The following is a 25,354-nucleotide window of genomic DNA, read 5'->3' on the forward strand; positions in this document are numbered from 1 at the left end:
GGGTAGAGAATTCCAAAGATTCACAACCCTCTACGTGAAGAAACTCCTTATCTCAGTCTTAAATGGCCGACCCCTTATCCTGCGACTATGCCCCCTAGTTCTAGACTCTCCAGCCAGGGGAAACAATCTTTCAGCATCTACCCTGTCAAGCCCCCTCATAATCTTATATGTTTCAATTAGATCACCTCTCATTCTTCTAAACTCCAGAGAGTTTAGCCCATTCTATTCAACCTCTCTTCATAGAACAACCCTCTCATCCCCGGAATTAATCTAGTGAACCTTTATTGCACTGCCTCCAAGGCAAATATATCCTTCCTTAGATAAGGAGACCAAAACTGTACACAGTACTCCAGGTGAGGTCTCACTAAAGACTTCCTTACTCTTGTACTCCAACCCACTTGCAATAAAGGCCAACATGCCATTTGCTTTCCTAATTGCTTGCTGTACCTGCATATTAACTTTTTGTATTTCTTGTACGAGGACACCCAATTCTCTCTGAACACCAACATTAAATAGTTTCTCATCATTGAAACAATATTCTGTTTTTCTATTCTTCCTAACCTTACATTTCCCCACATTATACACCATCTGCCACCTTCTTGCTCACTCACTTAATTTGTCTATATCCCTTTGCAGACTCTTTGCATCTTCCTCACAGCTTGCTTTGCCACCTAGCTTTGTATCGTCAGCAAACTTGGATACATTACACTTAGTCCCTTCATCCAAGTCATTAATATAGATTGTAAATAGCTGAGGCCCAAGCACTGATCCTTGCGGCATCCCACTAATTACAGCCTGCCAACCCGAGAATGACTCGTTTATCCCTACTCTGTTTTCTGTCCTTTAACCAATCCTCCACCAATGCTAATATATTACCCCCAACCCCATGAGCCCTTACCTTGTGTAACAAACTTTTATGTGGCACCTTGTCGAATGCCTTTTGACATTCCAAATATACCACATCCACTAGTTCCCTTTTATCTACCCTGCTAGTTACATCCTCAAAAAACTCTAATAAATTTGTCAAACACGATTTCCCTTTCATAATATGATGTTGACTCTGCCTAATCATATTATGATTTTCTAAGTGCCATGTTACCACTTCCTTAATAATGGATTCCAGCATTTTCCCGATGACCAATGTCAGGTTAACTGGCCTGTAGTTCCCTGTTCGCTCTCCCTCTCTTCTTGAATAGCGGGGTAATATTTGCTACCTTCTAGTCCACTGGAACCATTCCAGAGTCTAGAGAATTTTGGAAGATCATAACCAGCATTTCACTATCTCTGCAGCCACCTCTTTTAGAAGCCTAGGATGTCGGCCATCAGGTCCAGGGGATTTGTCGGCTTTTAGTCCCATTAGTTTGTCCAGTACTTTTTCTCTAGTGATAGTAATTGTTTTAAGTTCCTCACTCTCATTTACCCATTGATTCCCTATTATTTTTGGTATGCTTTTTGTGTTTCCTGTGAAAACAGATACAAAATATTTGTTTAACACATCTGCCATTTCCTGATTCCACTTTATAATTTCTCCTGTCTCAGCCTCTAAGGGACCAATGTTTACTTTTGCTACTCCCTTTTTACATACTTGTAGAAGCTCTTACAATCTGTTCTTATATTTCTTGCTAGTTTACTTTCATATTCTATTTTCTCCCTTTTTAATCAATTTTTTGGTCGTCCTTTGTTGTTTTCTAAAACTCTTCCAATCCCCAGGCTTATTATTCTTCTTGGCAACGTTATAGGTCTCTTCTTTCAACCTAATACTATCCTTAACTTCTTTAGTTAGTCACAGGTGGATCACTTTTCCGATGGAGTTTTTATTTCTCAATGGAATGTATACTTGTTGAGAATATTGAAATATTTCTTTAAATGTTTGCCATTGCTTTTCATCTGTCAAATCCTTTAATTTAATTTCTCAATCTACCTTTGACAGCTCGCCCCTCATACCTATGTAATTGGCTTTATTTAAGTTTAAGACTAGTTTCTGTCTTAAGTATGTTACTTTCAAGCTCAATGTGAAATTCAATCATATTATGATCACTCTTCCCCAGAGGTTCTTTTACTGTGAGATTATTAATTAACCCTATCTCATTACATAATACAAGATCTAAAATAGCCTGTTCCCTGGCTGGTTCCATGACGTCTAGGAAACCGTCTCGATTACATTCCACGAACTCATCTTCCAAACTGCCTTTGCCAATTTGATTTGCCCAGTCTATATGAAGATTGAAGTCCCTCACGATTACTGCATTATCTTTGTTACAAACTCCTACTATTTCATGATTAATACTCTGTTCGACGGTATTGCTACTATTAGGGGGCCTATAAACTACTCCCACCATTGTTTTCTGCCCCTTGTTAATTCTAATTTCCACCCATACTGATTCTACTTCCTGATCTTCCGAGCCAAGATCCTTTCTCACCACTGTCTTTATGTCATCCTTTATTATTGGGGCTACACCCCCTCCTTTTCCATTTGGCCTCTCTTTTCTAAATGTCATGTATCCTGGAATATTTAATTCCCAACTGTGCTCATTGTGCAACCACGGGTTCAATTTGAGGGGGGGGGCAGGGGGGGAAAGAGGGGGAGATCGGAGAGGGAGACATTGGACATCAGTGGAAAGGTAGGTTTTATTTTGGTTTTTTTAAAACTTTGTGCAATTGGTTTTTTATTCAATTTATTTACTTTATTTTTGCCTGATCTGGCCCTTCGCTCCTGGTTTCATCATACATGGATCGGAAGCCGTGGGAAAGCCGCCCAGGTAAGTTTAAAATCGGTTTAACTATCCACTGTGCCAGAAATAAAAGTACCTTAAGTACATGATGTGGAGATGCCGGTGATGGACTGGGGTTGACAAATGTAAGGAATCTTACAACACCAGGTTATAGTCCAACAATTTTATTTGAAAATCACAAGCTTTCGGAGGCTTTCTCCTTCACCTGACGAGGGAGAAAGCCTCCGAAAGCTTGTGATTTTCAAATAAAATTGTTGGACTATAACCTGGTGTTGTAAGATTCTTCACATTTACCTTAAGTACCTCACTGAGATACATTTGGTTCTTTCCTGCATTTAGGAAGCGCGCGCACACAGGCGCGTCTGTGGGAACCCCGGAAGTCGGCGGGTTAGGGCCGGCTTCCTCACCCACTCGGGATTTTCCCGATTTTCGCTGCCCCCCCCGCCCCCAAAATTTCATTTGAAAATCAGGGCCCATGTCTCTGTAATGCCTTTTAGGTCAAACCCATTTATCACTATTGTGCAATTAATTCATCTATCTTGTTACGAATGCTCCATGCATTCAGATAACGAGCCATTAATTTTGTCTTTTTACCATTTTTTCCTGCTTTGACCTTATTTGTTGTTGCACTATTATTGGTAAACTCTCTGTCCCTTCCTGCCACACTCGACTTATTTTTACCCAAGTCACTACACTGTTCTATTGTCCTAACTTTTCTCATTAGATTTCTAAACTTCCCCTCACCTGACCCCTACCCCCTTTTTAGTTTAAAGCCCTGTCTACAGCCCTAGTTATTCGATTTGCCAGGACGCTGGTCCCTGCTCAGTTTAAATGGAGCCCATCCAGCTCCCTCTTTCCCCAGTACTGGTACCAGTGCCCATGAATCAAAACTCCTTTCTCCCACACTCTTTGAGCCATGCATTTAACTCTCTGATCTGTTTGTCCCTATGCCAATTTGCACATGGCTCAGGATTACTACTTTTGAGGTTCTCCTTATTTAGTCCCTAGATCCTCAAACTGTCTCAGCAGAACCCCTTTCTTAGTTTTACCTATGTTGTTGGTTCCTACATAGACCATGACAACTGGATCCTCCCCCTCATGCTCCAAGTTCTTTTCCAGCCGCAAGGATTCTCATCCTTGTTTTCAAATCCGTCCATGGCCTTGCCCCTCCCTATCTCCAACCTATTCCAGCCCTCCGAGATTTCTGCGCTTCTCCAATTCTGGCCTCTTACGAATCCCCAATTTTGGCAACCAAAGGTATTAAGGGATATGGGCCAAAGGCAGGTATATGGAGTTAGATCACAGATCAGCCATGATCTTATCAAATGCCGGAGCAGGCACGAGGGGCTGAATGGCCTACTCCTGTTCCTATGTTCCCAATTTTCATCGCTCCACCATTGGCACCCGTGCATTCAGCTGCCTAGGCCCTGAGCTCTGGAATTCCCTCCCTAAACCTCTCTCTCCTCCTTTAAGTCACTCCTTAAAACCTACCTCTTTGACCAAGCTTTTGGTCACCCGTCTTAATATCTCTATGTGGCTCGGTGTCAAATTTTGTCGATAACGCTCCCATAAACGCCTTGGGATGTTTTACTATGTTAAAGGCGCTATAAAAATGCAAGTTGCTGTCATTGATAACTGACTCTATATTTTCCTGCATTGCTAATTAGAATATGACGCATCAAGCAGAGCGGCAAATCAGAAGCGGCGCAGTCACCGGCCACTGTAGTTCCCGTCATTCCATAGTCGATTCCTGATTCCTTTGTTTAAAGCCGGCTTGCCCATGTTTGGTTTTGCCAGCAACGGATTAAACGTTTGCACACCCGTCGCTAAGCAACTGTCAAACTATCTTTGTTAGGCATTTATTTATTCTTGAGGGACCTTCTAGCTAAACAAACTTGTGAAGTGGCAGATTAACAACAATAAAAACTTAAAAAAGGAAACGTAGTTAAACAAAAAGCTTAAAAGAATTGTTTTATCGATGTAGAAATGCAATGTTTACGAATCCGCCTTTCGACAAGTCTCGATCAGCAAACACAGCAGCACTTCATTTGAATGCAACCAGAGAACGTTCAAAGTTAATTAATCATTTTAAGTTTATTAGTGGCATTATTCAAGGGAAATCACGATTGCCATTGAGTGTAATGAGGGGTGAGGAAGCTATGATGAATACCTTCGAATTGTTTTCAGTGAGGGCAAGGGTGGAGAGGCGCAAAGGTTTTAGGAAAGTATGGAGTAAGTCACTTAGAACATAAGAACATAAGAAATTGGAGCAGGAGTAGGCCAATCGGCCCCTCGAGCCTGCTCCGCCATTCAATAAGATCATGGCTGATCTGATCCCAACCACAAATCTAAAGAACACAAGAAGTCGGAGCAGGACCCGGCCACATAGCCCCTGGGCCCTCTCCGCCACCCACAGGGCATTGACCGATCCGAACTCAGCTTCATGTCCAATTTCCTGCCCGCTCCCCATAACCCCTAATTCCCTTTACTTCTAGGAAACTGTCTATTTCTCCCCCCTCCCCCGGTCTCTCCCCCGGCTGGGTCGGCCGGTCTCTCTCTTCTCCCCCCCCCCCCCCCCCTCGAGTCTCGGCCCCTCTCCCCCGGTCGGTCTCCCTGTCTCTGTCTCTCTCGGTCTCTTTCCCCCTTCCCCCGGGTCTCTCTTTCTCGGTCCCCCTCTCTTCCCCCGAGTCTCTCGGTCTTTCCCCGCGTCTACTCTCTCAGTCCCGGTCTCTCCCCCGAGTCTCTCGGTCTTTCCCCGGGTCTACACTCTCTCTCGGTCCCGGTCTCTCTCTCTCCCCCTTCCCCCGGGTCTCGGTCGGTCTCCCGGTCCGGGTCTCTCTCCCCCGGGTCTCGGTCGGTCTCCCGGTCCGGGTCTCTCTCCCCCGGGTCTCGGTCGGTCTCCCGGTCCGGGTCTCTCTCCCCCGGGTCTCGGTCGGTCTCCCGGTCCGGGTCTCTCTCCCCCGGGTCTCGGTCGGTCTCCCGGTCCGGGTCTCTCTCCCCCGGGTCTCGGTCGGTCTCCCGGTCCGGGTCTCTCCCCCCCGGGTCTCGGTCGGTCTCCCGGTCCGGGTCTCTCCCCCCCGGGTCTCGGTCGGTCTCCCGGTCCGGGTCTCTCTCCCCCCCGGGTCTCGGTCGGTCGGTCGGTCTCCCGGTCCGGGTCTCTCTCCCCCGGGTCTCGGTCGGTCGGTCTCCCGGTCCGGGTCTCGGTCGGTCTCCCGGTCCGGGTCTCTCTCCCCCGGGTCTCGGTCGGTCTCCCGGTCCGGGTCTCTCTCCCCCGGGTCTCGGTCGGTCTCCCGGTCCGGGTCTCTCTCCCCCCCGGGTCTCGGTCGGTCTCCCGGTCCGGGTCTCTCTCCCCCGGGTCTCGGTCGGTCTCCCGGTCCGGGTCTCTCTCCCCCGGGTCTCGGTCGGTCTCCCGGTCCGGGTCTCTCTCCCCCCCGGGTCTCGGTCTCTCTCCCCCGGGTCTCGGTCGGTCTCCCGGTCCGGGTCTCTCTCCCCCGGGTCTCGCGCCGCTTTCTTTTACGTCGTGTACGTAAGGGAGTGCTATCGGAGGTGCCGTCTTTCGGATGAGACATCTGCTCTCAGGTGGACATAAAAGACCTCGTGGCACTATTTCAGAGAAGAGCTGGGGAGTTCTCCCCACTGGCCTGGCCAATAATTATCCTTCGACCAACATCGCTAAGACAGATTATCTGGTCATTTATCTCATTGCTGTTTGTTGGATCTTGCTTTGCATAAACTGACTTCCATGTTTCCTACATTACAACAGTGACTATATTGGCTGTAAAATGCTTTGGGACATCCTGAGGTTGTGAAAGGCACTACATAAATGCAAGCTCTTTCTGTTGCTGTATATCAATAAAACACTTTTCTCCTTTGGCCAGCTAGTAATACCTTTCAGAAATAAGGGCAGGTGGTCCCTAGGAGCCGATCAACGTTTGCAGGAGAGGCGGTCTCCCCCACAGAGAGCATTTTGAAAGCCACTGCAGTACAACTTACAGCGGCTAATGGGTGCTCTGCTAACAGAGTGGTTGTTCAAGAGGGCAATCAATCAAACTCTTTTCCCAATACATTTGCTATGGGTTTGGTAAAAGGACTGGAGATAAAAGCACACTGCGGTGTGAGAGATGGAGAAACATGACACGAGTAACAGGGTCAGTGGTATCATCAGCCAGATGGTCAAATTAACTATCAGACAGGAACAAAAATAGCACTTGCAGCTCCCAGTGTATATTCAGGGACGTTCCGAAAATAGCCATCAACAGGGAAAGGATCTCCAAACTCTCCCACGCATCTAAACGTACTGCCAAGCGGGGCACTGGAGAATCTCATGTCCTTGTGGGCCGGGAGGGGGTGGAAAAGAGGGTCTGATAGAGAGTCACAAGAAGGACCACTAATATAATTAGCGAGGCAGTGATGTTTCCCAAAACATTTGCAGACTCATCCATCACTAAAGTCAAAATTTGGGGCTCTCCCCAACCCCTCATACAAGCTCAGTGGGTAAATACACTGTCCAGTGTGGAACACTCATACAGACCAGGATGGTTCCAGGTTTGAATTCCAATCTGGGCTGAATCGGTTGTAGGGGAGCTTGGCCTCAGTTTCTACTCCTGATCGCTATGCTACCTAGAGACCCCCGGCTGATAATGTTTGTGTGGTTGGACAGCATTAGGTTGAACTGTGATACCATCCCATGACCAAATAGCCTGCTGTCACTTACTGCGGAATAATCTTTTTTCAAGCCACTATAGAATTTCTCATTTAAAGAAAGCCCCACTGGAGAATGAAAATTTGCACTGATTGAGACTCGCCAAATTCTGCTCTTATACGCGTGGTTCTACAGTAGCCTAGGGTGTGAGGGCAAGCACAATGCAGACAGAAAAAGGAACATTATGTAATTTCGAAGCCTCGCACTAAGTTTTGACTGAACAAGTTCACAATGGTAAACAATTTTACAACACCAAGTTATAGTCCAGCAATTTTATTTTATATTCACAAGCTTTCGGAGGCTACCTCCTTCCCCAAGTTCACAATGGGCAGACGGTATATTGGGCAATGGAGATTCTACTGTATTACGCGAAGGTATGCCACGTGGGTGAGGTGGCATTGCATGGAGTTGTACCCCTGCATGAGTCGGCTTCGTCAGAAGATCAAATTGGTTGGGGGATGGGCTGCAGAAGATGGCATTTGGTGCAATTACCATCGTCTGCACTGAGACCTCCCATGGAGACATCCCAGCCAGCCTTTTAATTCCATCTTAGCTTTCTTTTCGGTAGTCTGCTGTTGCACAACAAAGTAAGGCTGATCTCTGTGCACACGCTGGGATTCTATTAGAAAAATGTCTTATTATTTAGATGTAGTTCTGAGCTGCCACTAGCAGGTGTACAAGAGTAGCCCCCACTCGAGTCTCCCTCTGATGTTGTCCCCTTTGCTGTGGAGATGGTTGTTCCCCATTCAGCACCACCTCAGGGTGAGATGAGAGAGATCAGAAACTCAGCCCTCATCATTCTACTTTTACCATCAGCCATTCTCCATTTGTTTTTTTTTAAGTTTATTATTGGGGTATATTTTCCAATGGCATGGTTTTGGTATGAAAGCTGATTTGTTTAAAATAAATGGGAGTGGAAATGGATATGATCAGGACAAGCTTTTGTACCAAAAACAGCGCCGATAGGAACACATACCTCAATATTTCTCCTCAGTAATATCCCAAGCAACCTCTTCTGTTAAATACATGGAATCTTACAGCACAGATACAGGCCATTCGGCCCATCAAGTCCGCACCAGTGTTTCTCTCTACAAGACACCTAGTCTAATTCTTCTTTTTTCAAGCAACTAGCGAATTCCCCCATTAAAAGAAAACCCTGATGGAGAATGAAAATTTGCACTAGTTAAGACTCCCCAAATTCTGCTCCTACTTGTTTGGTTCAACATTACCGTAGGGAATGAGGGCAAGTACAATGCAGACAGAAACGAAAATATTAGGCAGTTTCGACGCCTCGCACTAAGTTTCAACGTGTGAAAAAATTCACAACGGCCAGACAGCATTTCGGATAACGGAGACTGTATTGTGTTACATGAAGTTGACTTCCCAATGTGGTCAAGAAAAAATGACGTTTGTGTTCACTTCACCTCAACTAATCCTCAGAGCGGTCAATAAAAAAAAACTTGTTTTGTCAAACCTTAGTCTTTAATTTTCTGACTTTGTGTGTACACACACAAATTAAGTTTATTCAAGGTTCAACAATAAACCAGTAATTTTTTGTTAAAGTGTTAGAATAATTATATCAATACATTCCAACATGTTGACTTGCATTTTATAGTTGTTTAGTTATGTCTAATTGGGGCTTGTTTTACTGCGGCATGTTAACTAAGAGTAAAAACCCCCAACAGTAAGGCAATGACTTAGACTCCTACCTTCTTAAAGCGTATGTTGAGGTACAAAGACCCCAAAGAACCAACAGCCACTTCATCGTAAAGCTCATGCTGCAAGCTTCAGTCTTCTTGCTTTATTCACTTTCCAAACTTTCTTCTGGGTAAAGTTTGTATCTCTTGGTGAGTTTTATAGTCTCTTGGCATCGTCTGCAGCTTCACCATCCACTTCCTCATTGGCTAATGCTCATCCCCTCAGTCTATTGCCCTGCCCCTATTAAAACTGTTTGGCAGAGTGGACATCAGAGAATGGAAGTAAACATTCTGTATGCAGCAACCCAACTTGAGTTACGAAACACTTAAGAGGACAGTACACCTCATTAAATTACTGAGCAGTCACAGCATGATACTGCAATTTTATATACCAAGGGTGAACCTTTATTCTATGGACCTAGTTTTAATTGTTGAGTCTCAATTGTCTTCAAAAGGAGATTTTATTCCAAAGTCATTGTTTGGAGATTAAATGTGACCCCACTGTGGAAAGGAAAATCAGGTGGGGTGTATAGTGGGTGGCCGATCTGATTCTGTCAGAATTCCACCCCTGCTAAAGTTGAAAGCTATCCGCAAAGTCCTTCCCTATTCACCCTAGCAAAACCCTTCATAATTTTGAAATCCTCCATCAAATCTAGCGGACTATAGGACCACAATAAAAACTTGCATTTATGTAGTGCCTTTAACATAGAAAATGTGCTGGGTACTTTATATATGGCTGCAGGATGGTCAGGATTGGGAACTAAATATACCGGGTTATAAGGTCTACAGGAGAGATAGGGAAAATAGAAGAGGGGGAGGAGTAGCTTTAGTGATTAGAGATGAAATCACTTCAATGATAAAGGAGGATATAATGAGGGATATGCAGCCAACAGAGACCTTATGGGTTGAATTGAGAAATAGGAAAGGATCTAAGACTATAGTGGGAGTTGTGTATTGGACCCCTGGCAGCAGCTCTGAAGTGCTAGATTGTATAAATGGAGAGATTAGACAAGCGTGTAACAAAGGCATAGTGGTCTTAATGGGAGGACTTTAACTTTCACATAGATTGGGAAAAGCAGACTAGCAACTGTCAGAAAGGTAGTGAATTTCTTGAGTGTGTCCGGGATAGTTTTCTACAGCAGTATGTCCTAGAGGCAACAAGGGGGCAAGCCATAGTAGATTTAGTAATGAGTAATGAACCAGATTTAGTTAACAGCTTAACTGTGCATGAACATCTATCCAATAGCGATCATAACATGATCAAGTTCAATGTAGCGTTTGAAAGGGAAAAAAATGAATCAGCTGCTAAGATTCTAGACTTGAGTAAGGCCGACTTTAATGGGATGAGACAGAGACTGTCCACAGTAAACTGGGCAAATCTGTTAATGGGTAAAACGACTGATGATCAGTGGGAAATGTTTAAAGAAACATTTAACATGATACAGAATCAGTTTATACCCCTGAGGGGCAAGAACTCTACTTGCCAAAAAAAACAGCCATGGACAACTAAAGAGGTAAGGGACAGTATAAGACATAAGGAAAGGGCATACAAAAAAGCAAAAAATGGCACAGATCCTGGCAAATGGGAAAGATACAAAGATCAACAAAGGGTCACAAAACAGATAGTAAGAGCAAAAAAAGAGAGTATGAAAAGAAACTTGCAAGGGATATCAAAACCAATACGGAGAACTTTTATAGTTATAATAGGAAAAAGAGGGTGGTCAGGAGCAGTGTTGGCCCCTTAAAAACTGAAAGTAGAGATATTGTCATTGACAATGGGGAAATGGCGGACATGTTGAACAATTACTTTGCGTCAGTATTTACAGTCGAAAAAGAGGATAGCATGCCGGAAATCCCAAGAAAACTAATATTGAATCGGGGACAGGGACTCAATAAAATTAACATAAGTAAAGCAACAGTAATGAAGAAAATAATAGCACTAAAGAGTGACAAATCCACAGGACCAGATGGTTTCCATCCCAGGGTTTTAAAGGAAGTAGGTGAGCACATTGCAGATGCCCTAACTATAATCTTTCAAAGTTCTCTAGATTCAGGAACTGTCCCCTTAGATTGGAAAATTGCACATGTCACTCCGCTTTTTAAGAAAGGAGAGAGAGAGAAACCAGGGAATTATAGACCAGTTAGCCTAACATCTGTTGTGGGGAAAATGCTGGAGTATATAATTAAGGAGAGGGTGACTGAACACCGACAATTTTCAGTTAATCAGAGAGACACAGTATTGATTGGTGAAAGGTAGGTCCTGCCTGACAAATCTGATTGAATTTTTTGAAGAGGTGACTAAAGTAGTGGTCAGGGGAATGTCAATGGATGTTACTTATATGGACTTCCAGAAGGCATTTGATAAAGTCCCACATAGGAGACTGTTAGCTAAGATAGAAGCCCATGGAATCGAAGGAAAAGTACGGACTTGGTTAGGAAGTTGGCTGAGCGAAAGGCGACAGAGAGTAGGGATAATGGGTAGGTAGTCACATTAGCAGGTTGTGACTAGTGGAGTCCTGCAGGGATCTGTCTCGGAGCCTCAATTATTCACAATATTTATTAACAACTTAGATGAAGGCATAGAAAGTCTAATATCTAAGTTTGATGATGATACAAAGATTGGTGGCATTGTAAGCAGTGTAGATGAAAACATAAAATTACAAAGCGATATTGATAGATTAGATAAATGGGCAAAACTGTGGCAAATGGAATTCAATGTAGACAAATGTGAGGTCATCCACTTTGGATCAAAAAAGGATAGAACAGGGTACTTTCTAAATGGTAAAAAGTTAAAAACAGTGGATGTCCAAAGGGACTTAGGGGTTCAGGTACATAGATCATTGAAGTGTCATGAACAGGTGCAGAAAATAATCAATAAGGCTAATGGAATGCTGGCCTTTATGTCGAGAGGACGAGAGTACAAGGGGGCAGAAGTTATGCTGCAGCTATACAAAACCCTGGTTAGACCGCACCTGGAGTACTGTGAGCAGTTCTGGGCACCGCACCTTCGGAAGGACATATTGGCCTTGGAGGGAGTGCAGCGTAGGTTTACTAGAATGATACCCGGACTTCAAGGGTTAAGTTATGAGGAGAGATTTCACAAATTGGGGTTGCATTCTCTAGCGTTTAGAAGGTTAAGGGGTGATCTGATCGAAGTTTAAGATATTAAGGGGAACAGATAGGGTGGATAAAGAGAAATTATTTCCGCTGGTTGGGGATTTTAGGAGTAGGGGCACAGTCTAAAAATTAGAGCCAGACCTTTCAGGAGTGAGATTAGAAAACATTTCTACACAGAAAGGGTGGTAGAAGTTTGGAACTCTCTTCCGCAAACGGCAATTGATACGAGCTCAATTGCTAAATTTAAATGAGATAGATAGTTTTTTGGCAACCAAAGGTATTAAGGGATGTGGGCCAAAGGCAGGTATATGGAGTTAGATCACAGATCAGCCATGATCTTATCCAATGACAGAGCAGGCACGAGGGGCTGAATGGCCTACTCCTGTTCTTATGTGCCATAGTGGAGAGGGGCGGGGAAGAAAAACAAATAGAAGGAAGAACTGATGACACGACATCGTATGAGTGTTAGAGGAGCTGACTGGAAGCGTGGTCAGAAATATGGATTTTGAAAAGTGGACAGAGAAGAGGAGAATCAGAAGAGTTTAGGAAGGGAGTTCCAGAGAATGGGGAGGAGACAGCTAAAGGTAGGGTGAAAGACCAAAGGGTAAGAGGCAGGAACTAAGGTTAGAGAAGGTTGCACAGATAGGTTGGGGTAGGGCCACGGCTGGATTTGAAGAAGATTAGAAAAGAAAAGCATTCTTAGATCAGGAGCAAGAGAAGATTACCCTTTAGCAGTGGCAATGAGGAGGTGATGTCGGAGGACAGGGAAGTGGTGAAATTACTGAATCAATACTTTTTGGCTGTTTTTAATCAAAGGGGGAAGAGATACTGAGTTGGGACATAATGGGAGGAGCAGACTGGAAACCTTTAGTATCACAGGAGAAGGCATAGTAGGAAGGATTAGGAACCTTATGAACAAGGCTTCTCAGCCAACTGCACCTTGTGGTTGCTGGTAGAATTGGCTGAGGAGATTGCAAATTTTCTCACCAATATCTTTAAAAGCTCATTGGAATCCAGTAAGATCACAATGGATTGGAAAGAAACAATTCTGAGCTCCATCTTTTAAAAAGGGGCAAGGCCCCAATCCTCAAATTAAACAACCTTGCGTCAATTGGAGGAAAAGTGTTTGAGACTTCGATGTGGGATAGCATAAGGGATCATAGGATGAGATTAGAGAGGTTTATAAGAACCATCTCTTTGACCAAGACCCCTCCTAATATCTCTTTCTTTGGATGGGCAACCTTGTTTATCTAATCATGCTTCTGTTAAAGGATTAATTAAATGTAAGTTGTTATTCTTAATCAATCTGGTGGATAACGGTGAGGCAGTGGATGGTTTCTACCTGGATTTCAGGAAGACATTTGAGACTGTCCCATATAACAGGCGGATTCACAATGTGTGCGCCCATGTGATGAATGGCAAAGTATTAGGCTGAATTGGTACGTGGGTGGTATGTGGACAGCAAAGGACGATAGTGTATGGAGAAGTGTCAGAGTGGAAACCAGTTGCCAGTGGAGTCCCACAGGGGTCATTGTTGGGGCCGCTGCTGTTGATAATTTTTATAAAAAAAGACTTCTGATATACATATTGGACAATATTCTAAGATGACGCCAGTGATCAATGTTACTAACCAATGTTTGATGATCTAAACAACAACATGCATTTATATAGCACCTTTAACATAGAAAAACATCCAAAGTGACTTCACAGGAGTATTATCATACAGAATATGAAACTGGGCCACATAAGGAGATATTAGGACAGGTGCTTGGTCAAAGAAATAGGTTTTAAGAAACATCATAAAGAGAGGAGAGATGCAACGAGAGACAGAGGGGTTTAGGGAGAGAATTCCAGAGCTTATGGCTTAGCCAGCTGAAGGCATGGCCACCAATGGTGGGGTGAAGGAAATTGGGGATGCACAAGAGGCCAGAAGTGGAAGAATGCAGAGTTCACGTTAAGTTGTAGGGCTGGAGTAGGTTATAAAGATAGGGAGGGGTGAGGCCATAGAGGGATTTGAACACAAGGGACCTGAACAGGCTAGATCAATGATTAGAGAGGTGGCAGATGTTGCTCAACACATGAGTGTAAAGTCACGAGATTATGTAGGAGAATTGAAAGTGTGGAGTACTTATTTTTTGTAATGCACTTGAGGTGACAGAGCAAGACAGAGATCTGGGGTTTGGTGGATAATTCATTAAAACTGTTGATTTAGTGGTCACAGGTGATCAATAAAATGCTGGAATGGGTAGTTTGGGCTGTGATTAATTGGTCAAAAGGAGATGATGGCGAAGTATTATCTGGTCTTAGCGAGACTTCATCTGTTCAGTTTTGGTCTCTGCACTTTAAAAAAAGGATATCGTTATTAGAGGGAGCCCAGAGGAGGGCTGTCAAGCTGATTCCTGAACTTGAGAAAAGATTGACCACCCTGGGACTTTATTCCATTGGTATAGGAGGAACTTAATAGAGGCGTTTAAAATTATCACAAGAATTTGAACAAAAAGTTCTCATGATTGAAGGATCATTCAAAGTTAAGGGGTCAAGGAAAAATAGGAAATGTAGACAAAAATATTTAGTAAAAAAGGTGAAACAATTCTGGAGAGGATTACCAGCAGGTGTGGTGGAACAGGAAGCCATGACAGGGTTTAAAAAAGGATTAAGTGGATTTCTGTTAGAAAAACGAAAACCAGGCTATTAGCTCCAGATAAATGTGAGGTGATGCATTTTGGTAGATCGAATCGGGCCAGGACCTACTCCGTTAATGGTAGGGCGTTGGGGAGAGTTATCGAACAAAGAGATCTGGGAGTACAGGTTCATAGCTCCTTGAAAGTGGAGTCACAGGTGGATAGGGTGGTGAAGAAGGCATTCAGCATTCTTGGTTTCATTGGTCAGAACATTGAATACAGGAGTTGGGATGTCTTGTTGAAGTTGTACAAGACATTAGTAAGGCCACACTTGGAATACTGTGTGCAGTTCTGGTCACCCTATTATAGAAAGGATATTATTAAACTAGAAAGAGTGCAGAAAAGATTTACTAGGATGCTACCGGGACTTGATGGTTTGACTTATGGGGAGAGGTTGGATAGACTGAGACTTTTTTCCCTGGAGAGTAGGAGGTTTAGGGGTGATCTTACAGAAGTCTATAAAATAATGAGGGGCATAGATAAGGTAGATAGTCAAAATCTTTTCCCAAAGGTCGGGGAGTCTATAACGAGGGGGCATAGATTTAAGGTGAGAGGGGAGAGATACAAAAGGGTCCAGAGGGGCAATTTTTTCACTCAAAGGGTGGTGAGTGTCTGGAACGAGCTGCCAGAGGCAGTAGTAGAGGCAGGTACAATTTTGTCTTTTAAAAAGCATTTGGACAGTTACATGGGTAAGATGGGTATAGAGGGATATGGGCCAAGTGCAGACAATTGGGACTAGCTTAGTGGTATAAACTGGGCGACATGGACATGTTGGGCCGAAGGGCCTGTTTCCATGTTGTAAACGTCTATGATTCTATGATTCTATAATAAGGAGAGACCCCCGAGGGGAGACTTTGAAGGGTGAGCTAGATTATCTTCTCCTGTCCACCACATTACTTGGTTACTATAACTTCCCTCAAATAGAATACCTCCCTCCACAACTGCAGACACCCATAGACTCTTATGTTAGCTGAATAAGTGTTGTCTAGATCACTTTATTTAGGAATATTCTCTTGAAAAGAACCTCATTAGAATCATACAGCACAGAAGGAGGCCATTCAGCCCATCGTGCCTGCTCTTTGAAAGAGCTATCCAATTAGTCCCACACCCCCGCTCTTTCCCCAGAGCCTTGCAAATGTTTCCTTTTCAAGTATTTATCCATTTCCCTTTTGAAAGTCACTATTGAATCTGCTTCCACCACCCTTTCAGGCAGCGCATTCCAGATCATAACAACTCGCTGAGTAAAAAAAATTCTCCTCATCTCCCCTCTGGTCCTTTTGCCAATTATCTTAAATCTGTGTCCTCTGGTTACTGACCCTCCTGCCAGTGGAGACAGTTTCTCCCCATCTACTCTTATCAAATCCCTCAGAATTTTGGTGGAATGCAAAAGTAGACATGGTGTTGGATGGAGTTAAAACTGTGGGTCACAGGACTCCTCGAATGACTATGATGTGGATGTTGCAATGATTCATTTGCCTGAATAAGACTGGTAGGCAGATGGCTTCCCCTAATTCCATGCAATACCAACTCTTTGTAAAACCTATGAGAAAAACAAATGCAATGTGAATGAATACATCAAGCTAGGACAATACTTGCACATTCCCATTGTATCAAGCATGATACAGAAATGGTGCCGCTGTACAACGCAGTTCCTCCAGTAGCCAGAGGATGGAGTGAGATCTCTCCCTTCGGATCAGTACCAGAACCAGGTTCAGATCAAAGCTGGTTTCCTGATCTTTCTCACTGTTTGAAACAGCGAGAAAAACTGCAAACGAGCGTCAGGAAATTGCGGGTGTAAACTTTAGACCTACTCTTCTCCCAGTCTTGCGCCTTGCTGCTCATTATCTGCCAAAAAGGCTCTTGCTACTTAAGAGCCTCATTAAGCTTACAAATTAAAAGGAATTGCCTACAGGGAGCCATTTCCCAACGTTCTTGTGAGATCTGTGGGGAAAATCCTCGTGGGGCTGAGGGAAACAGGTGGATCTGCTCAATCACTTCATGGCCTTTCAGAGCTTACTGCCTGGAAATTCCCAGGGCAATCTCGTTGGTGGTGGATTGGGGTACAGCCAAATTTACGTCCGGCCTGTGGAAGAAACATAAATCAGAAAGTTGACTGTTACATCTCAGCCGCAACCCTTTAAGATCCGCTACTGTGCTGAAAATCCTGCCCCTGCTGCCAGCAAGCTTCTGTCCAGGGCTCGATTGGCACAGGGAGCATAGAATAATTATTAAAATAAGCTAAGCTAGGAAAATCTGCTCAGTGCATCTTCTGTCAGCCTTGCGCTTGCTGTTTTGGCAAGACCAGAAAATCAACTCCAATGGTTTGTTGAGTATTGTGTGAAAATGCAAATATTCTCTTTTTAATATTTTTACAAATGTCTTTTACCTTAACAGTTTTTGCCACTGGAAGGAGGAGAGGTAGAGAGATGGAGAGGGGTATGGACAGAATTCCAGAGCTTAGGGCCTAGGCAGCTGAAGGCACGGCCGCCAATGGTGGAACGAAGGAAATCGCACAAGAGGCCAGAATTGGAGGAGTGCAGAGATCTCGGAGGGTTGTAGGGCTGGAGGAGGTTACAGAGCTAGGGAGGGGCCAGGCCATGGAGGGATTTGAAAACAAGGATGAGAATTTAAAATCGAGGTGTTGCCGGACCAGGAGCCAATGTCGGTCAGCGAGCAAAGGAGTGATGGGAAAACGACTTGGTATGAGTCAGGATGAGCTCAAGGCAATGAGATCATGTAAATGGGAGGACAGGGACAATGATTAAATTGTAAATGGTTTGGTTGTTAGTCAGTGAATTATTTAAACACTGCATGTAGACACAAGAACATAAAGAAAGGAACAAGATTATTCAGCCCATCAATCCCATTCTCTCCAGAGCCCATAGAATAATTTGAAAGAAGCAAAGCAACTGCATTAAAACCTTCAGAAATACAAAGCTCGCTGAGATTTTACCTTCATCCTAAAGCTAATCGATTAAAACAAAATAGTCTTATAACCCACACTTACAAATCCAATCAGTTATACTCCACAGGTGACTTATGCATCGTCGCAGCAATGCATGTGATGACATATGGAAGGCAATTATCTCCCCAATCTTCAATCCCACTGTTCAGATATTTTTCCAGTTCTGTTCAGTTTTTTTCCTCTCCTCTTTTGAGAGTAGACTATTGCTGGGGAATGATTCCACAGGGCCTAGGAGCTCTCTGGTAACCTCATGGGCATTCTCCATGTGTCAACCAGGAGGCTATTTGATTATACAAGGCATCACAGCCTAGTCTAATCCTGTTGTCATCCACACATGCACACTTTCCTGCATGGGACTCTGGGCATTGACCTGGAGTGGGGCCCCTTTATTTTTTTCTGAGTCTAGTGGAGTTGAAATCACTGTAGCCCTGAAACTGCTACTCTGGATGAGATCAGCTATCACAACAGTGACCAAGGATTGAACCTGGAACCGTCCTGATCTGTATGGTTTAGTGTTACACCGAAAATGTAGTTACCCTTTGAGTGAGTGGGAAAGCTATCCGGGTCTTTGTACAAGAGTGACGATGTGTTTGAAATGATGATCCATTTTATGAAATACCTGTGTGCATTTAGTTGATAAAAGTCTTAGGTATGTAGATGCAAATATTAAATGAGTTAATTAGGCATTTGAGTCACATTTTGAATAATTGTTGTTCAAAGCTGTCCTGAATGTGAAGACTTTGTGTGGATGTTAGGTGTTGGCAGGTCCACACCCTTCTCTCCAAACCTACTTTGATACAGGCTTTAGTTCAGCACAGTTTTATGCAAGATCCTAATTCACTTGCAAATATTCCCTAAGAATCGCAAATACAGAAAATTGGAATTCCTCCAAGTGATGGGCAAGAGTCTGGAGACCGGTCCAGTTCATACCACAGAGCACTCCGATTACGCAGGGAACTGACTTTCTGCAACATTGACTTCATCAAGAGTGCATTCCTCTCATGTCTATCAAACTCATTTCCCACAATTTTACATTCACTTACCAAGAGTGATACATTCATGGCAGATGATTCAGTAATTCAAAGCTAACCTGCTTAAAAAACCTGCTGCTTTATTGGACTATTAACGCTGCTTAAAGAGCCAAGTGAGACATTGACACCAATCGAAATCTCACATGAGGAGAGACAATTGTCACGGAAACAGTTATAACGGTGAATTTAGGTACTTGTGAATAGAAGCACTGTCCTCGATACAGGAAATGACCTCATTATTGCATACTGAATAGAAGTAATTGGGACTTTTCAATTGGGGGAGGGAGACGAGACTCCCTTTTCATATTTCCTCCCATTAACCATCCCTGCCTAGCAGCATGAACAGGTGAACTATTGCAAGGCCTCTCCCATGCCAGGGTGCCAACATTGGGTAGGTATTAAGAGGGAGATTTAAGATCAAAAGAGAGACAGGTCACAGACCCATTTAAACACACAGGGGTATGCTTATTTTCAAGAGTGAGATACATCAGAATAGGTTATGGTTTTAAGCATTAAAAACGAGTGACTCCTGCTCTGAATGAGCGAGAGCATTCACGTATGACTCAAATGTCCGCTTATCTTTCTAAATGTTTGGATATCTGCAACTTTTATCAACTATTTGCACACATTCTATATTAAAAAAATGGGGCATCATTTCAAAAACATTGGGGTAATTTTGACTTTGGGCAAATGTAAAACGGGTGATATCGATTCGCCCGCCCGTTGTACATCTCCCCTGATTTTCATTTCCATTGACGATCGAGCCCATTGATTCAGATTAAATATGGTTCTGGAAATACAGATTTAGAGTCAACCCACGGAAATAATCCACTGTTGTAATAATACATAGAACTAACTGATGCATCTCTGGAGACAGTAAAGAAAACACATGGCCGGAGATTCCTGGGCCGAAGGTGACGCAGCTACTGTGCAATATGGATGAGGTGGGACCTGGTTCTGCCAGATCTCTGCCCCTTTTTTTTCAAATTGTCCAAATCTGCCACAAGTTTGGGGGGGGGGGGGGGGGGGTGGGGGGGGTTGGCCGTTTCTTGCGTCCACCCCACCCCCCCATGCATAAATCGGAAGAGGCAGGAGTATTGGCATAAGGTCCCTCCTCCAACACCCCAATCACTAACGGGGGTCATTTGCACTTTTGCCCTCTGGGATGAAAGTCAGGTGGACAATTTACTCCACCACATTACTCTCCAAGCAGTGAAGTTGACAATTACCCCCTAGATGCGTCTGAATGATGCAGGCAGCACCTGATCCTATTGGAAGTGGGGCCCATTACTTCATCAAATCGACCGCAGAGCAACATTGAAGATGTGTAACTATTTACTCAGTACCGAGGGACTGCTGCATTGTCAGAGGTACCATCTTTCGGATGAAACTTTGAACCAAGGCCCCGTCTATCCTCTCAGGTGAACGTAAAAGATCCCATGGCCCTATTTCAAAGAAGAGCAGGGGAGTTCTCCCCAGTGCTCTGGCCAATATTTATCCCTCAACCAACATCACATAAAACAGATTATCAGGTCATTATCTCATTGCTGTTTGTGGGACCCTGCTGTGCACAAATTAGCTGCCACGTTTCCTACATTATAACAGTGACGACACCTCAAAAAGTACTTCATTTTCTGTAAAGCGCTTTGGGACGTCCTGAGGTTATGAAAGGCGCTATGTAAATGCAAGTCTTTCTTTCTGTGGCCAAACCAGACCATAAAAATAGCAAACCATGTAAAACACTGAATGACCTGAATGGTTTCAAGTGGTTCATGGCGGTGAGGTACATGATCTAGTCCATCTCTCCTCCTCCCACCCAGACGTCCTGAGATCATGAAAGGCACTATATAAATGCAAGTCTTTCTAACAAACACTGAATCTTTACTCAGGTGAAGTCTGTGAGAAAGTAGGGACAAAAAGGCCGCCATTTAAAAAGAAACATGATGTGATAAAATGTTCAATGCAGCACCTCGAAGGAGCATCAGAGGCATCTTGGTTTTGTTACCATTAAATATTTCACCATTTTGACATGATGATTGAGCAATTCTCCATAAATAATTCCTTGTGAACATTTCATGTGCACGTCCGCCTGTGTCCTGTCAGTTTGGCAGCAGCACTTTGCCTCCCGCGAAACATCCCAGAATTGTTTTCTTTGACCCATGTGGTTTTTTCAGTTTCACTGAGACCAGGCAGTAGATCTTGGCAGAGACTGAAGTAAGGCAGGTTTGATAGATTCTCAGTCTGTGCCAGCACAGCAAGGCTGTGTTCTTACCCATTAGAATATTTATTTTCCCATGTTTTCATTTGAGCGTACCACAGGCAGTTTAAGGTTGCAGTGATGATATGGGTGAGCCATGACACAACACACATGGTGGCAACTATCAACTGAAAGAGAAAACAGCCCTCTTAAAAGGAAGAGGGGGGTCCTAGCACCAAGGACCTTTTGAAGTTTGTGCTTCTTACTAATTTTTCACACTGATGCACTCATATACAGCCCCTTTCGCAGCCTCAGGACATCGCAAAACGCTTCACAGTCAATGCTGTTCTTTTAAGGTGTTCTCGCTGCTCCTCCCAGCCCACAAGGGAACCTGAGAGAAAAAGAAAGTCACCTTCTTGGCCCTCTTCTGGGCCTGCTACTCCTTGGCACCAGGTTTCCCTGGAAAGGCCAGCACCCAGGTGCAGACCTCGCTGGAAACTAATTAAAATGGTGTCAGGGTCTGAAGGACATCAGACCTAAACTTTTGCAATTCAATGAGGGAGTCGCCTGCCTGGGACGAGGTCCTCACACACTGCCCAAAACGCGCCTGTTAAAATGGTGCGAGGCGCAAATACGGTATGGACAAGGCAGTTGTCACTCAGCTGATATTTTAACCCCTAGCGGACCCCATTCTCATAGGGCGCAGGAGTTTAAATTGGGGCTTACAAAACCAGACGATGTTGGGAATTTTAATTTGGGGAGGAAGAGCAGGAGGTGTTTGGAGACAACATTGCCTCTCAGAAAGTGCTTCCAAAAAATATTATAGAAGGGCCAGCAAACATACACACATTAAAGACTAAATCTGCAGCAGTTGCAAAAGCATAAGGTCAAGCCTGGAGTATGGCAGACATTACCTCACTAACAGTATATGGAAAGAGGTAAGAATTATAGCCAGATAGTTAGGAGAATGTAAGGGAGTAGCCAGGTAGGAATAGTGTCAGTTGTGGATATACTGGAAGGAGGCAAGAAAGGAAGGCCATAACTGATACTAATGAGAAACCGTGGGTGAGTACAATGAACAAGGAACAGGTGGTGGTGCACGGACAGGTTAAAGGGAGATTAACCAGATGTAGGGAGGACGTGCTGACATAACGGCATCGCGTTAGGAGGATGTGATTAATCCTATAAAAATACAACAAATCGGAACTCCTGAGGGACTTTAACCTAGTCTTGCTGAGGCAAGCGTGAACAGTCAAGATGACATCCTTGCAGTATTCCTGATGAGTCCTTCACTATCGGTACCAGTCTCTCGAGCACTGCATGTAAGGGGTTGTGTTATCTCATTTATTTGATAAATAAAGATTATCCAGATATCTCTGTGTTTCCTCGCCCTCAAACTTGTATTCAAGGTAAGGGATGTATGACAATATCCTATAATACCTCCACATAAAGGACAAAGGGGCCTATGACACTATCCCATAAAAGCCACAAGCTCCTGCCCAAGGAATCTTGTCAGCATAAGAGTAGAGAGGCAGAATAGAAGACACTTGCTTGTCCATCATTCTTTCAGAATCAGTAATGTCGCAGTCTGGCTCTCCTGCAGTTCAACCACTTTTTTCAGCTGTCTCACACCTCTCCCTCAGCTTCCCGCCACTGTTCTGGTCACTCTCCTGAGGCTCTTGGCCTCTCCGGCATGCTATTCCTGCTCTCCCCACACTTTCTCACCTGCTCTCCGACCCCAGGGAGTTTCTTTAGAACTGAAGGCAATAGATCATTTAACAAAAATAACAAAGAATTAATTTCATGTTGGTTCTTTTTAAAATCTTCTAATGGTGGATTGGATTCAAATGCCTTGATAATCTGGGGATTACTGCAAGGGCCTCGAAATTACATTGCAGGATAATAATTAACATGTTTGTCTAAAATCCCTCTGGCTGCTATTTTAGCGGAGGAGTAAACCTGTTTAAAATAAAGTGAGTAAAATGTTAAATGGCAGAGAAAGGAATTTCAAATGAATACGTTCAACTACTAAATTATCCAACAGGGCAATTTCAAGGCCAAGCATTAAAAATGTGCTCTTTAGAAACTAATTTTTAAACTTTTAAAAATAAAGTTTGTTTTAAAAAGAGCTTATGAAAAAAATATAATGGCAAAAAAGGAACTGGAATTTTTGGACAGAGAGCAGGGTCCAAATTGAGACTTCTAATTAACCTCAAATGTCATGAGGTTGTGAAAGGTTCGATATAAATGCAGGCTCTTTCTTTGTTTGAAAGATGAGATTATAACCTGGAGCTGAATGCCAGCAATATTATTTTATGAATACTTAAGCTCAAAATCAAATTTCCTTCTCTCCTATTTTAACATTTAATGCCTTCATTAAACCGGAAAGAGGAATTTGATGAAGTCAATTACTTTGAATTCACCAACTTTCTCAAGATTGAGCCTAGTAAGGATGTCACGGTGTAGGAGAGAGTGCTAAAGATCTTCACTAAATTATACCAGTGATGAGAGGCTTTAGTTATGAGGAGAAACTGGGTGGGGGTTTATATTGCATAACCCCTCAAAGTGGTCACTGGGATCGCGGTGCGGTTGGTTGCAGTGCAGGCAGTACGTAATATTCGTGCTGCCTGACGTTTTCAATAATTGCTGCGTGCGGCCAGCGCTACCTGTGCTGCTGATTGGCTGCACGCATCAGCAGTGGGCCCCCAATATCAGGAGCGGGTAGCACTACTTAAAGGCAGCCTGCACCTCTTAACAGGGGAGGTGCACTGTGGCTGCAGGAAATGGTGGGAGTCATATGAGAAGTGATTCCTGGGCTGTGATACTTGGACGAATGGCTGCTTCTGCGAGAGAGCATGCACCGAGATTCTCTGATGATGTACTAGAGGCCTTGGCGCAAGAGCTGGACAGAAGGAGGTGCATCCTAGATCTGCTGGGGGGTGGGGCGCTAGAGGCCCTCCAGACATATGCTCAAGAGGCAGTGGGAGGAAATAGCGGACTAGGTCACTGCCAGGAGCATAGGGCCAAGAACATGGATGCAGTGCAGGAAGAAGTTCAATGATTTGGCACGAGTAGTCAAGGTGAGTAAGTTCAAGTTTCAAGTGGCATATCCGACCAACTGCACCACCAGCCTCATCCACTGCTCAATGCACTACACCCCTCATCACTCACTAACCAACAATCTCTTTCAATTAGTACTCAACCCTTCAAATCAGATGCTTCATCTCACCCTCACACATTGCCAGTGTTGCAAGCCGCACACCCACAACTCACAGGTCACGTACACTGGCAGCTATTCAACCATGACAGCCACATCACCCAAACATCTTGCAAAACACTCACTGACATATTTCCCTTTCTTGCACGAGAAGGTGGCGCATAATAGTAGGCAGCAAGAAAGAATTGGAGGAGGACAAGCGCTCCTACACGTCCTAACTCCCATGGAGGAGACCATAATAATAAGACCATAAGAGATAGGAGTAGGAGTAGGCCATTTGGCTCCTCGAACCTGCTCTGCCATTTAATGAGATCATGGCTGATCTGATTTTAACTCAACTCCACTTTCCCGCCTTTTCCCCATATCTTTTGACTCTCTTGCTGATCAAAAATTTGTCTAACTCAGCCTTGAATGTATTCAATGACTCAGCCTCCACAGCTTTTTGGGGTAAAGAATTCCAAAGATTCACGACCCTCTGGGAGAAGAAATTCCTCCTCATTTCTGTCTTAAACGGGCGACCCCTTATTCTGAGACTATGCCCCCTAGTTTTAGATTCCCCCATGAGGGGTAACATCCTCTCAGCACCTACCCTATCGAGTCCCCTCAGAATCTTGTATGTTTCAATAAGATTTCCTCTCATTCTTCTAAACTCCAATGAGTATAGACCCAACCTGTTCAATCTTTCTTCATAAGACAACCCTTCCATACCCAGAATCAACCTAGTGAACCTTCTCCGAACTGCCCCCATTGCAAGTATGTCCTTCCTTAAAATAAGGGCACCAGAACTGTACGCAGTACTCCAGGTGTGGTCTCACCAGCACCCTGTACAGTTGTAGCATGACTTCCCTGCTTTTATACTCCATTCCCCTAGAAATAAAGGCCAATATTCCATTTGCCTTCCAGATTACCTACTGCACCTGTATGTTGACTTTTTGTGTTTCATGTACGAGGACACCCAGATCCCTCTGTACCGCAGCATTTTGTAGAGACAATGTTGTCCATCATGGAAAGGTCC

At 43.9% G+C, this 25,354-nt stretch overlaps 1 protein-coding gene across 1 annotated transcript in view; it reads right to left on the bottom strand.

The window, feature by feature from the left end:
* Positions 1 to 9,240, bottom strand: part of ren (renin) — a 36,115-nt gene extending 26,875 nt beyond the window's left edge. The window contains exon 1 of the mRNA XM_068007635.1: positions 9,144 to 9,240. Coding sequence (XP_067863736.1) covers positions 9,144 to 9,211 — 68 coding nt within the window. The 5' untranslated portion in view covers positions 9,212 to 9,240. The remainder of the gene's footprint in view (positions 1 to 9,143) is intronic.
* Between the last annotated feature and the right edge of the window lie 16,114 nt (positions 9,241 to 25,354).

Source organism: Heptranchias perlo, chromosome 27, assembly GCF_035084215.1.
Source record: "Heptranchias perlo isolate sHepPer1 chromosome 27, sHepPer1.hap1, whole genome shotgun sequence".
Classification (NCBI taxonomy): domain Eukaryota; kingdom Metazoa; phylum Chordata; class Chondrichthyes; order Hexanchiformes; family Hexanchidae; genus Heptranchias; species Heptranchias perlo.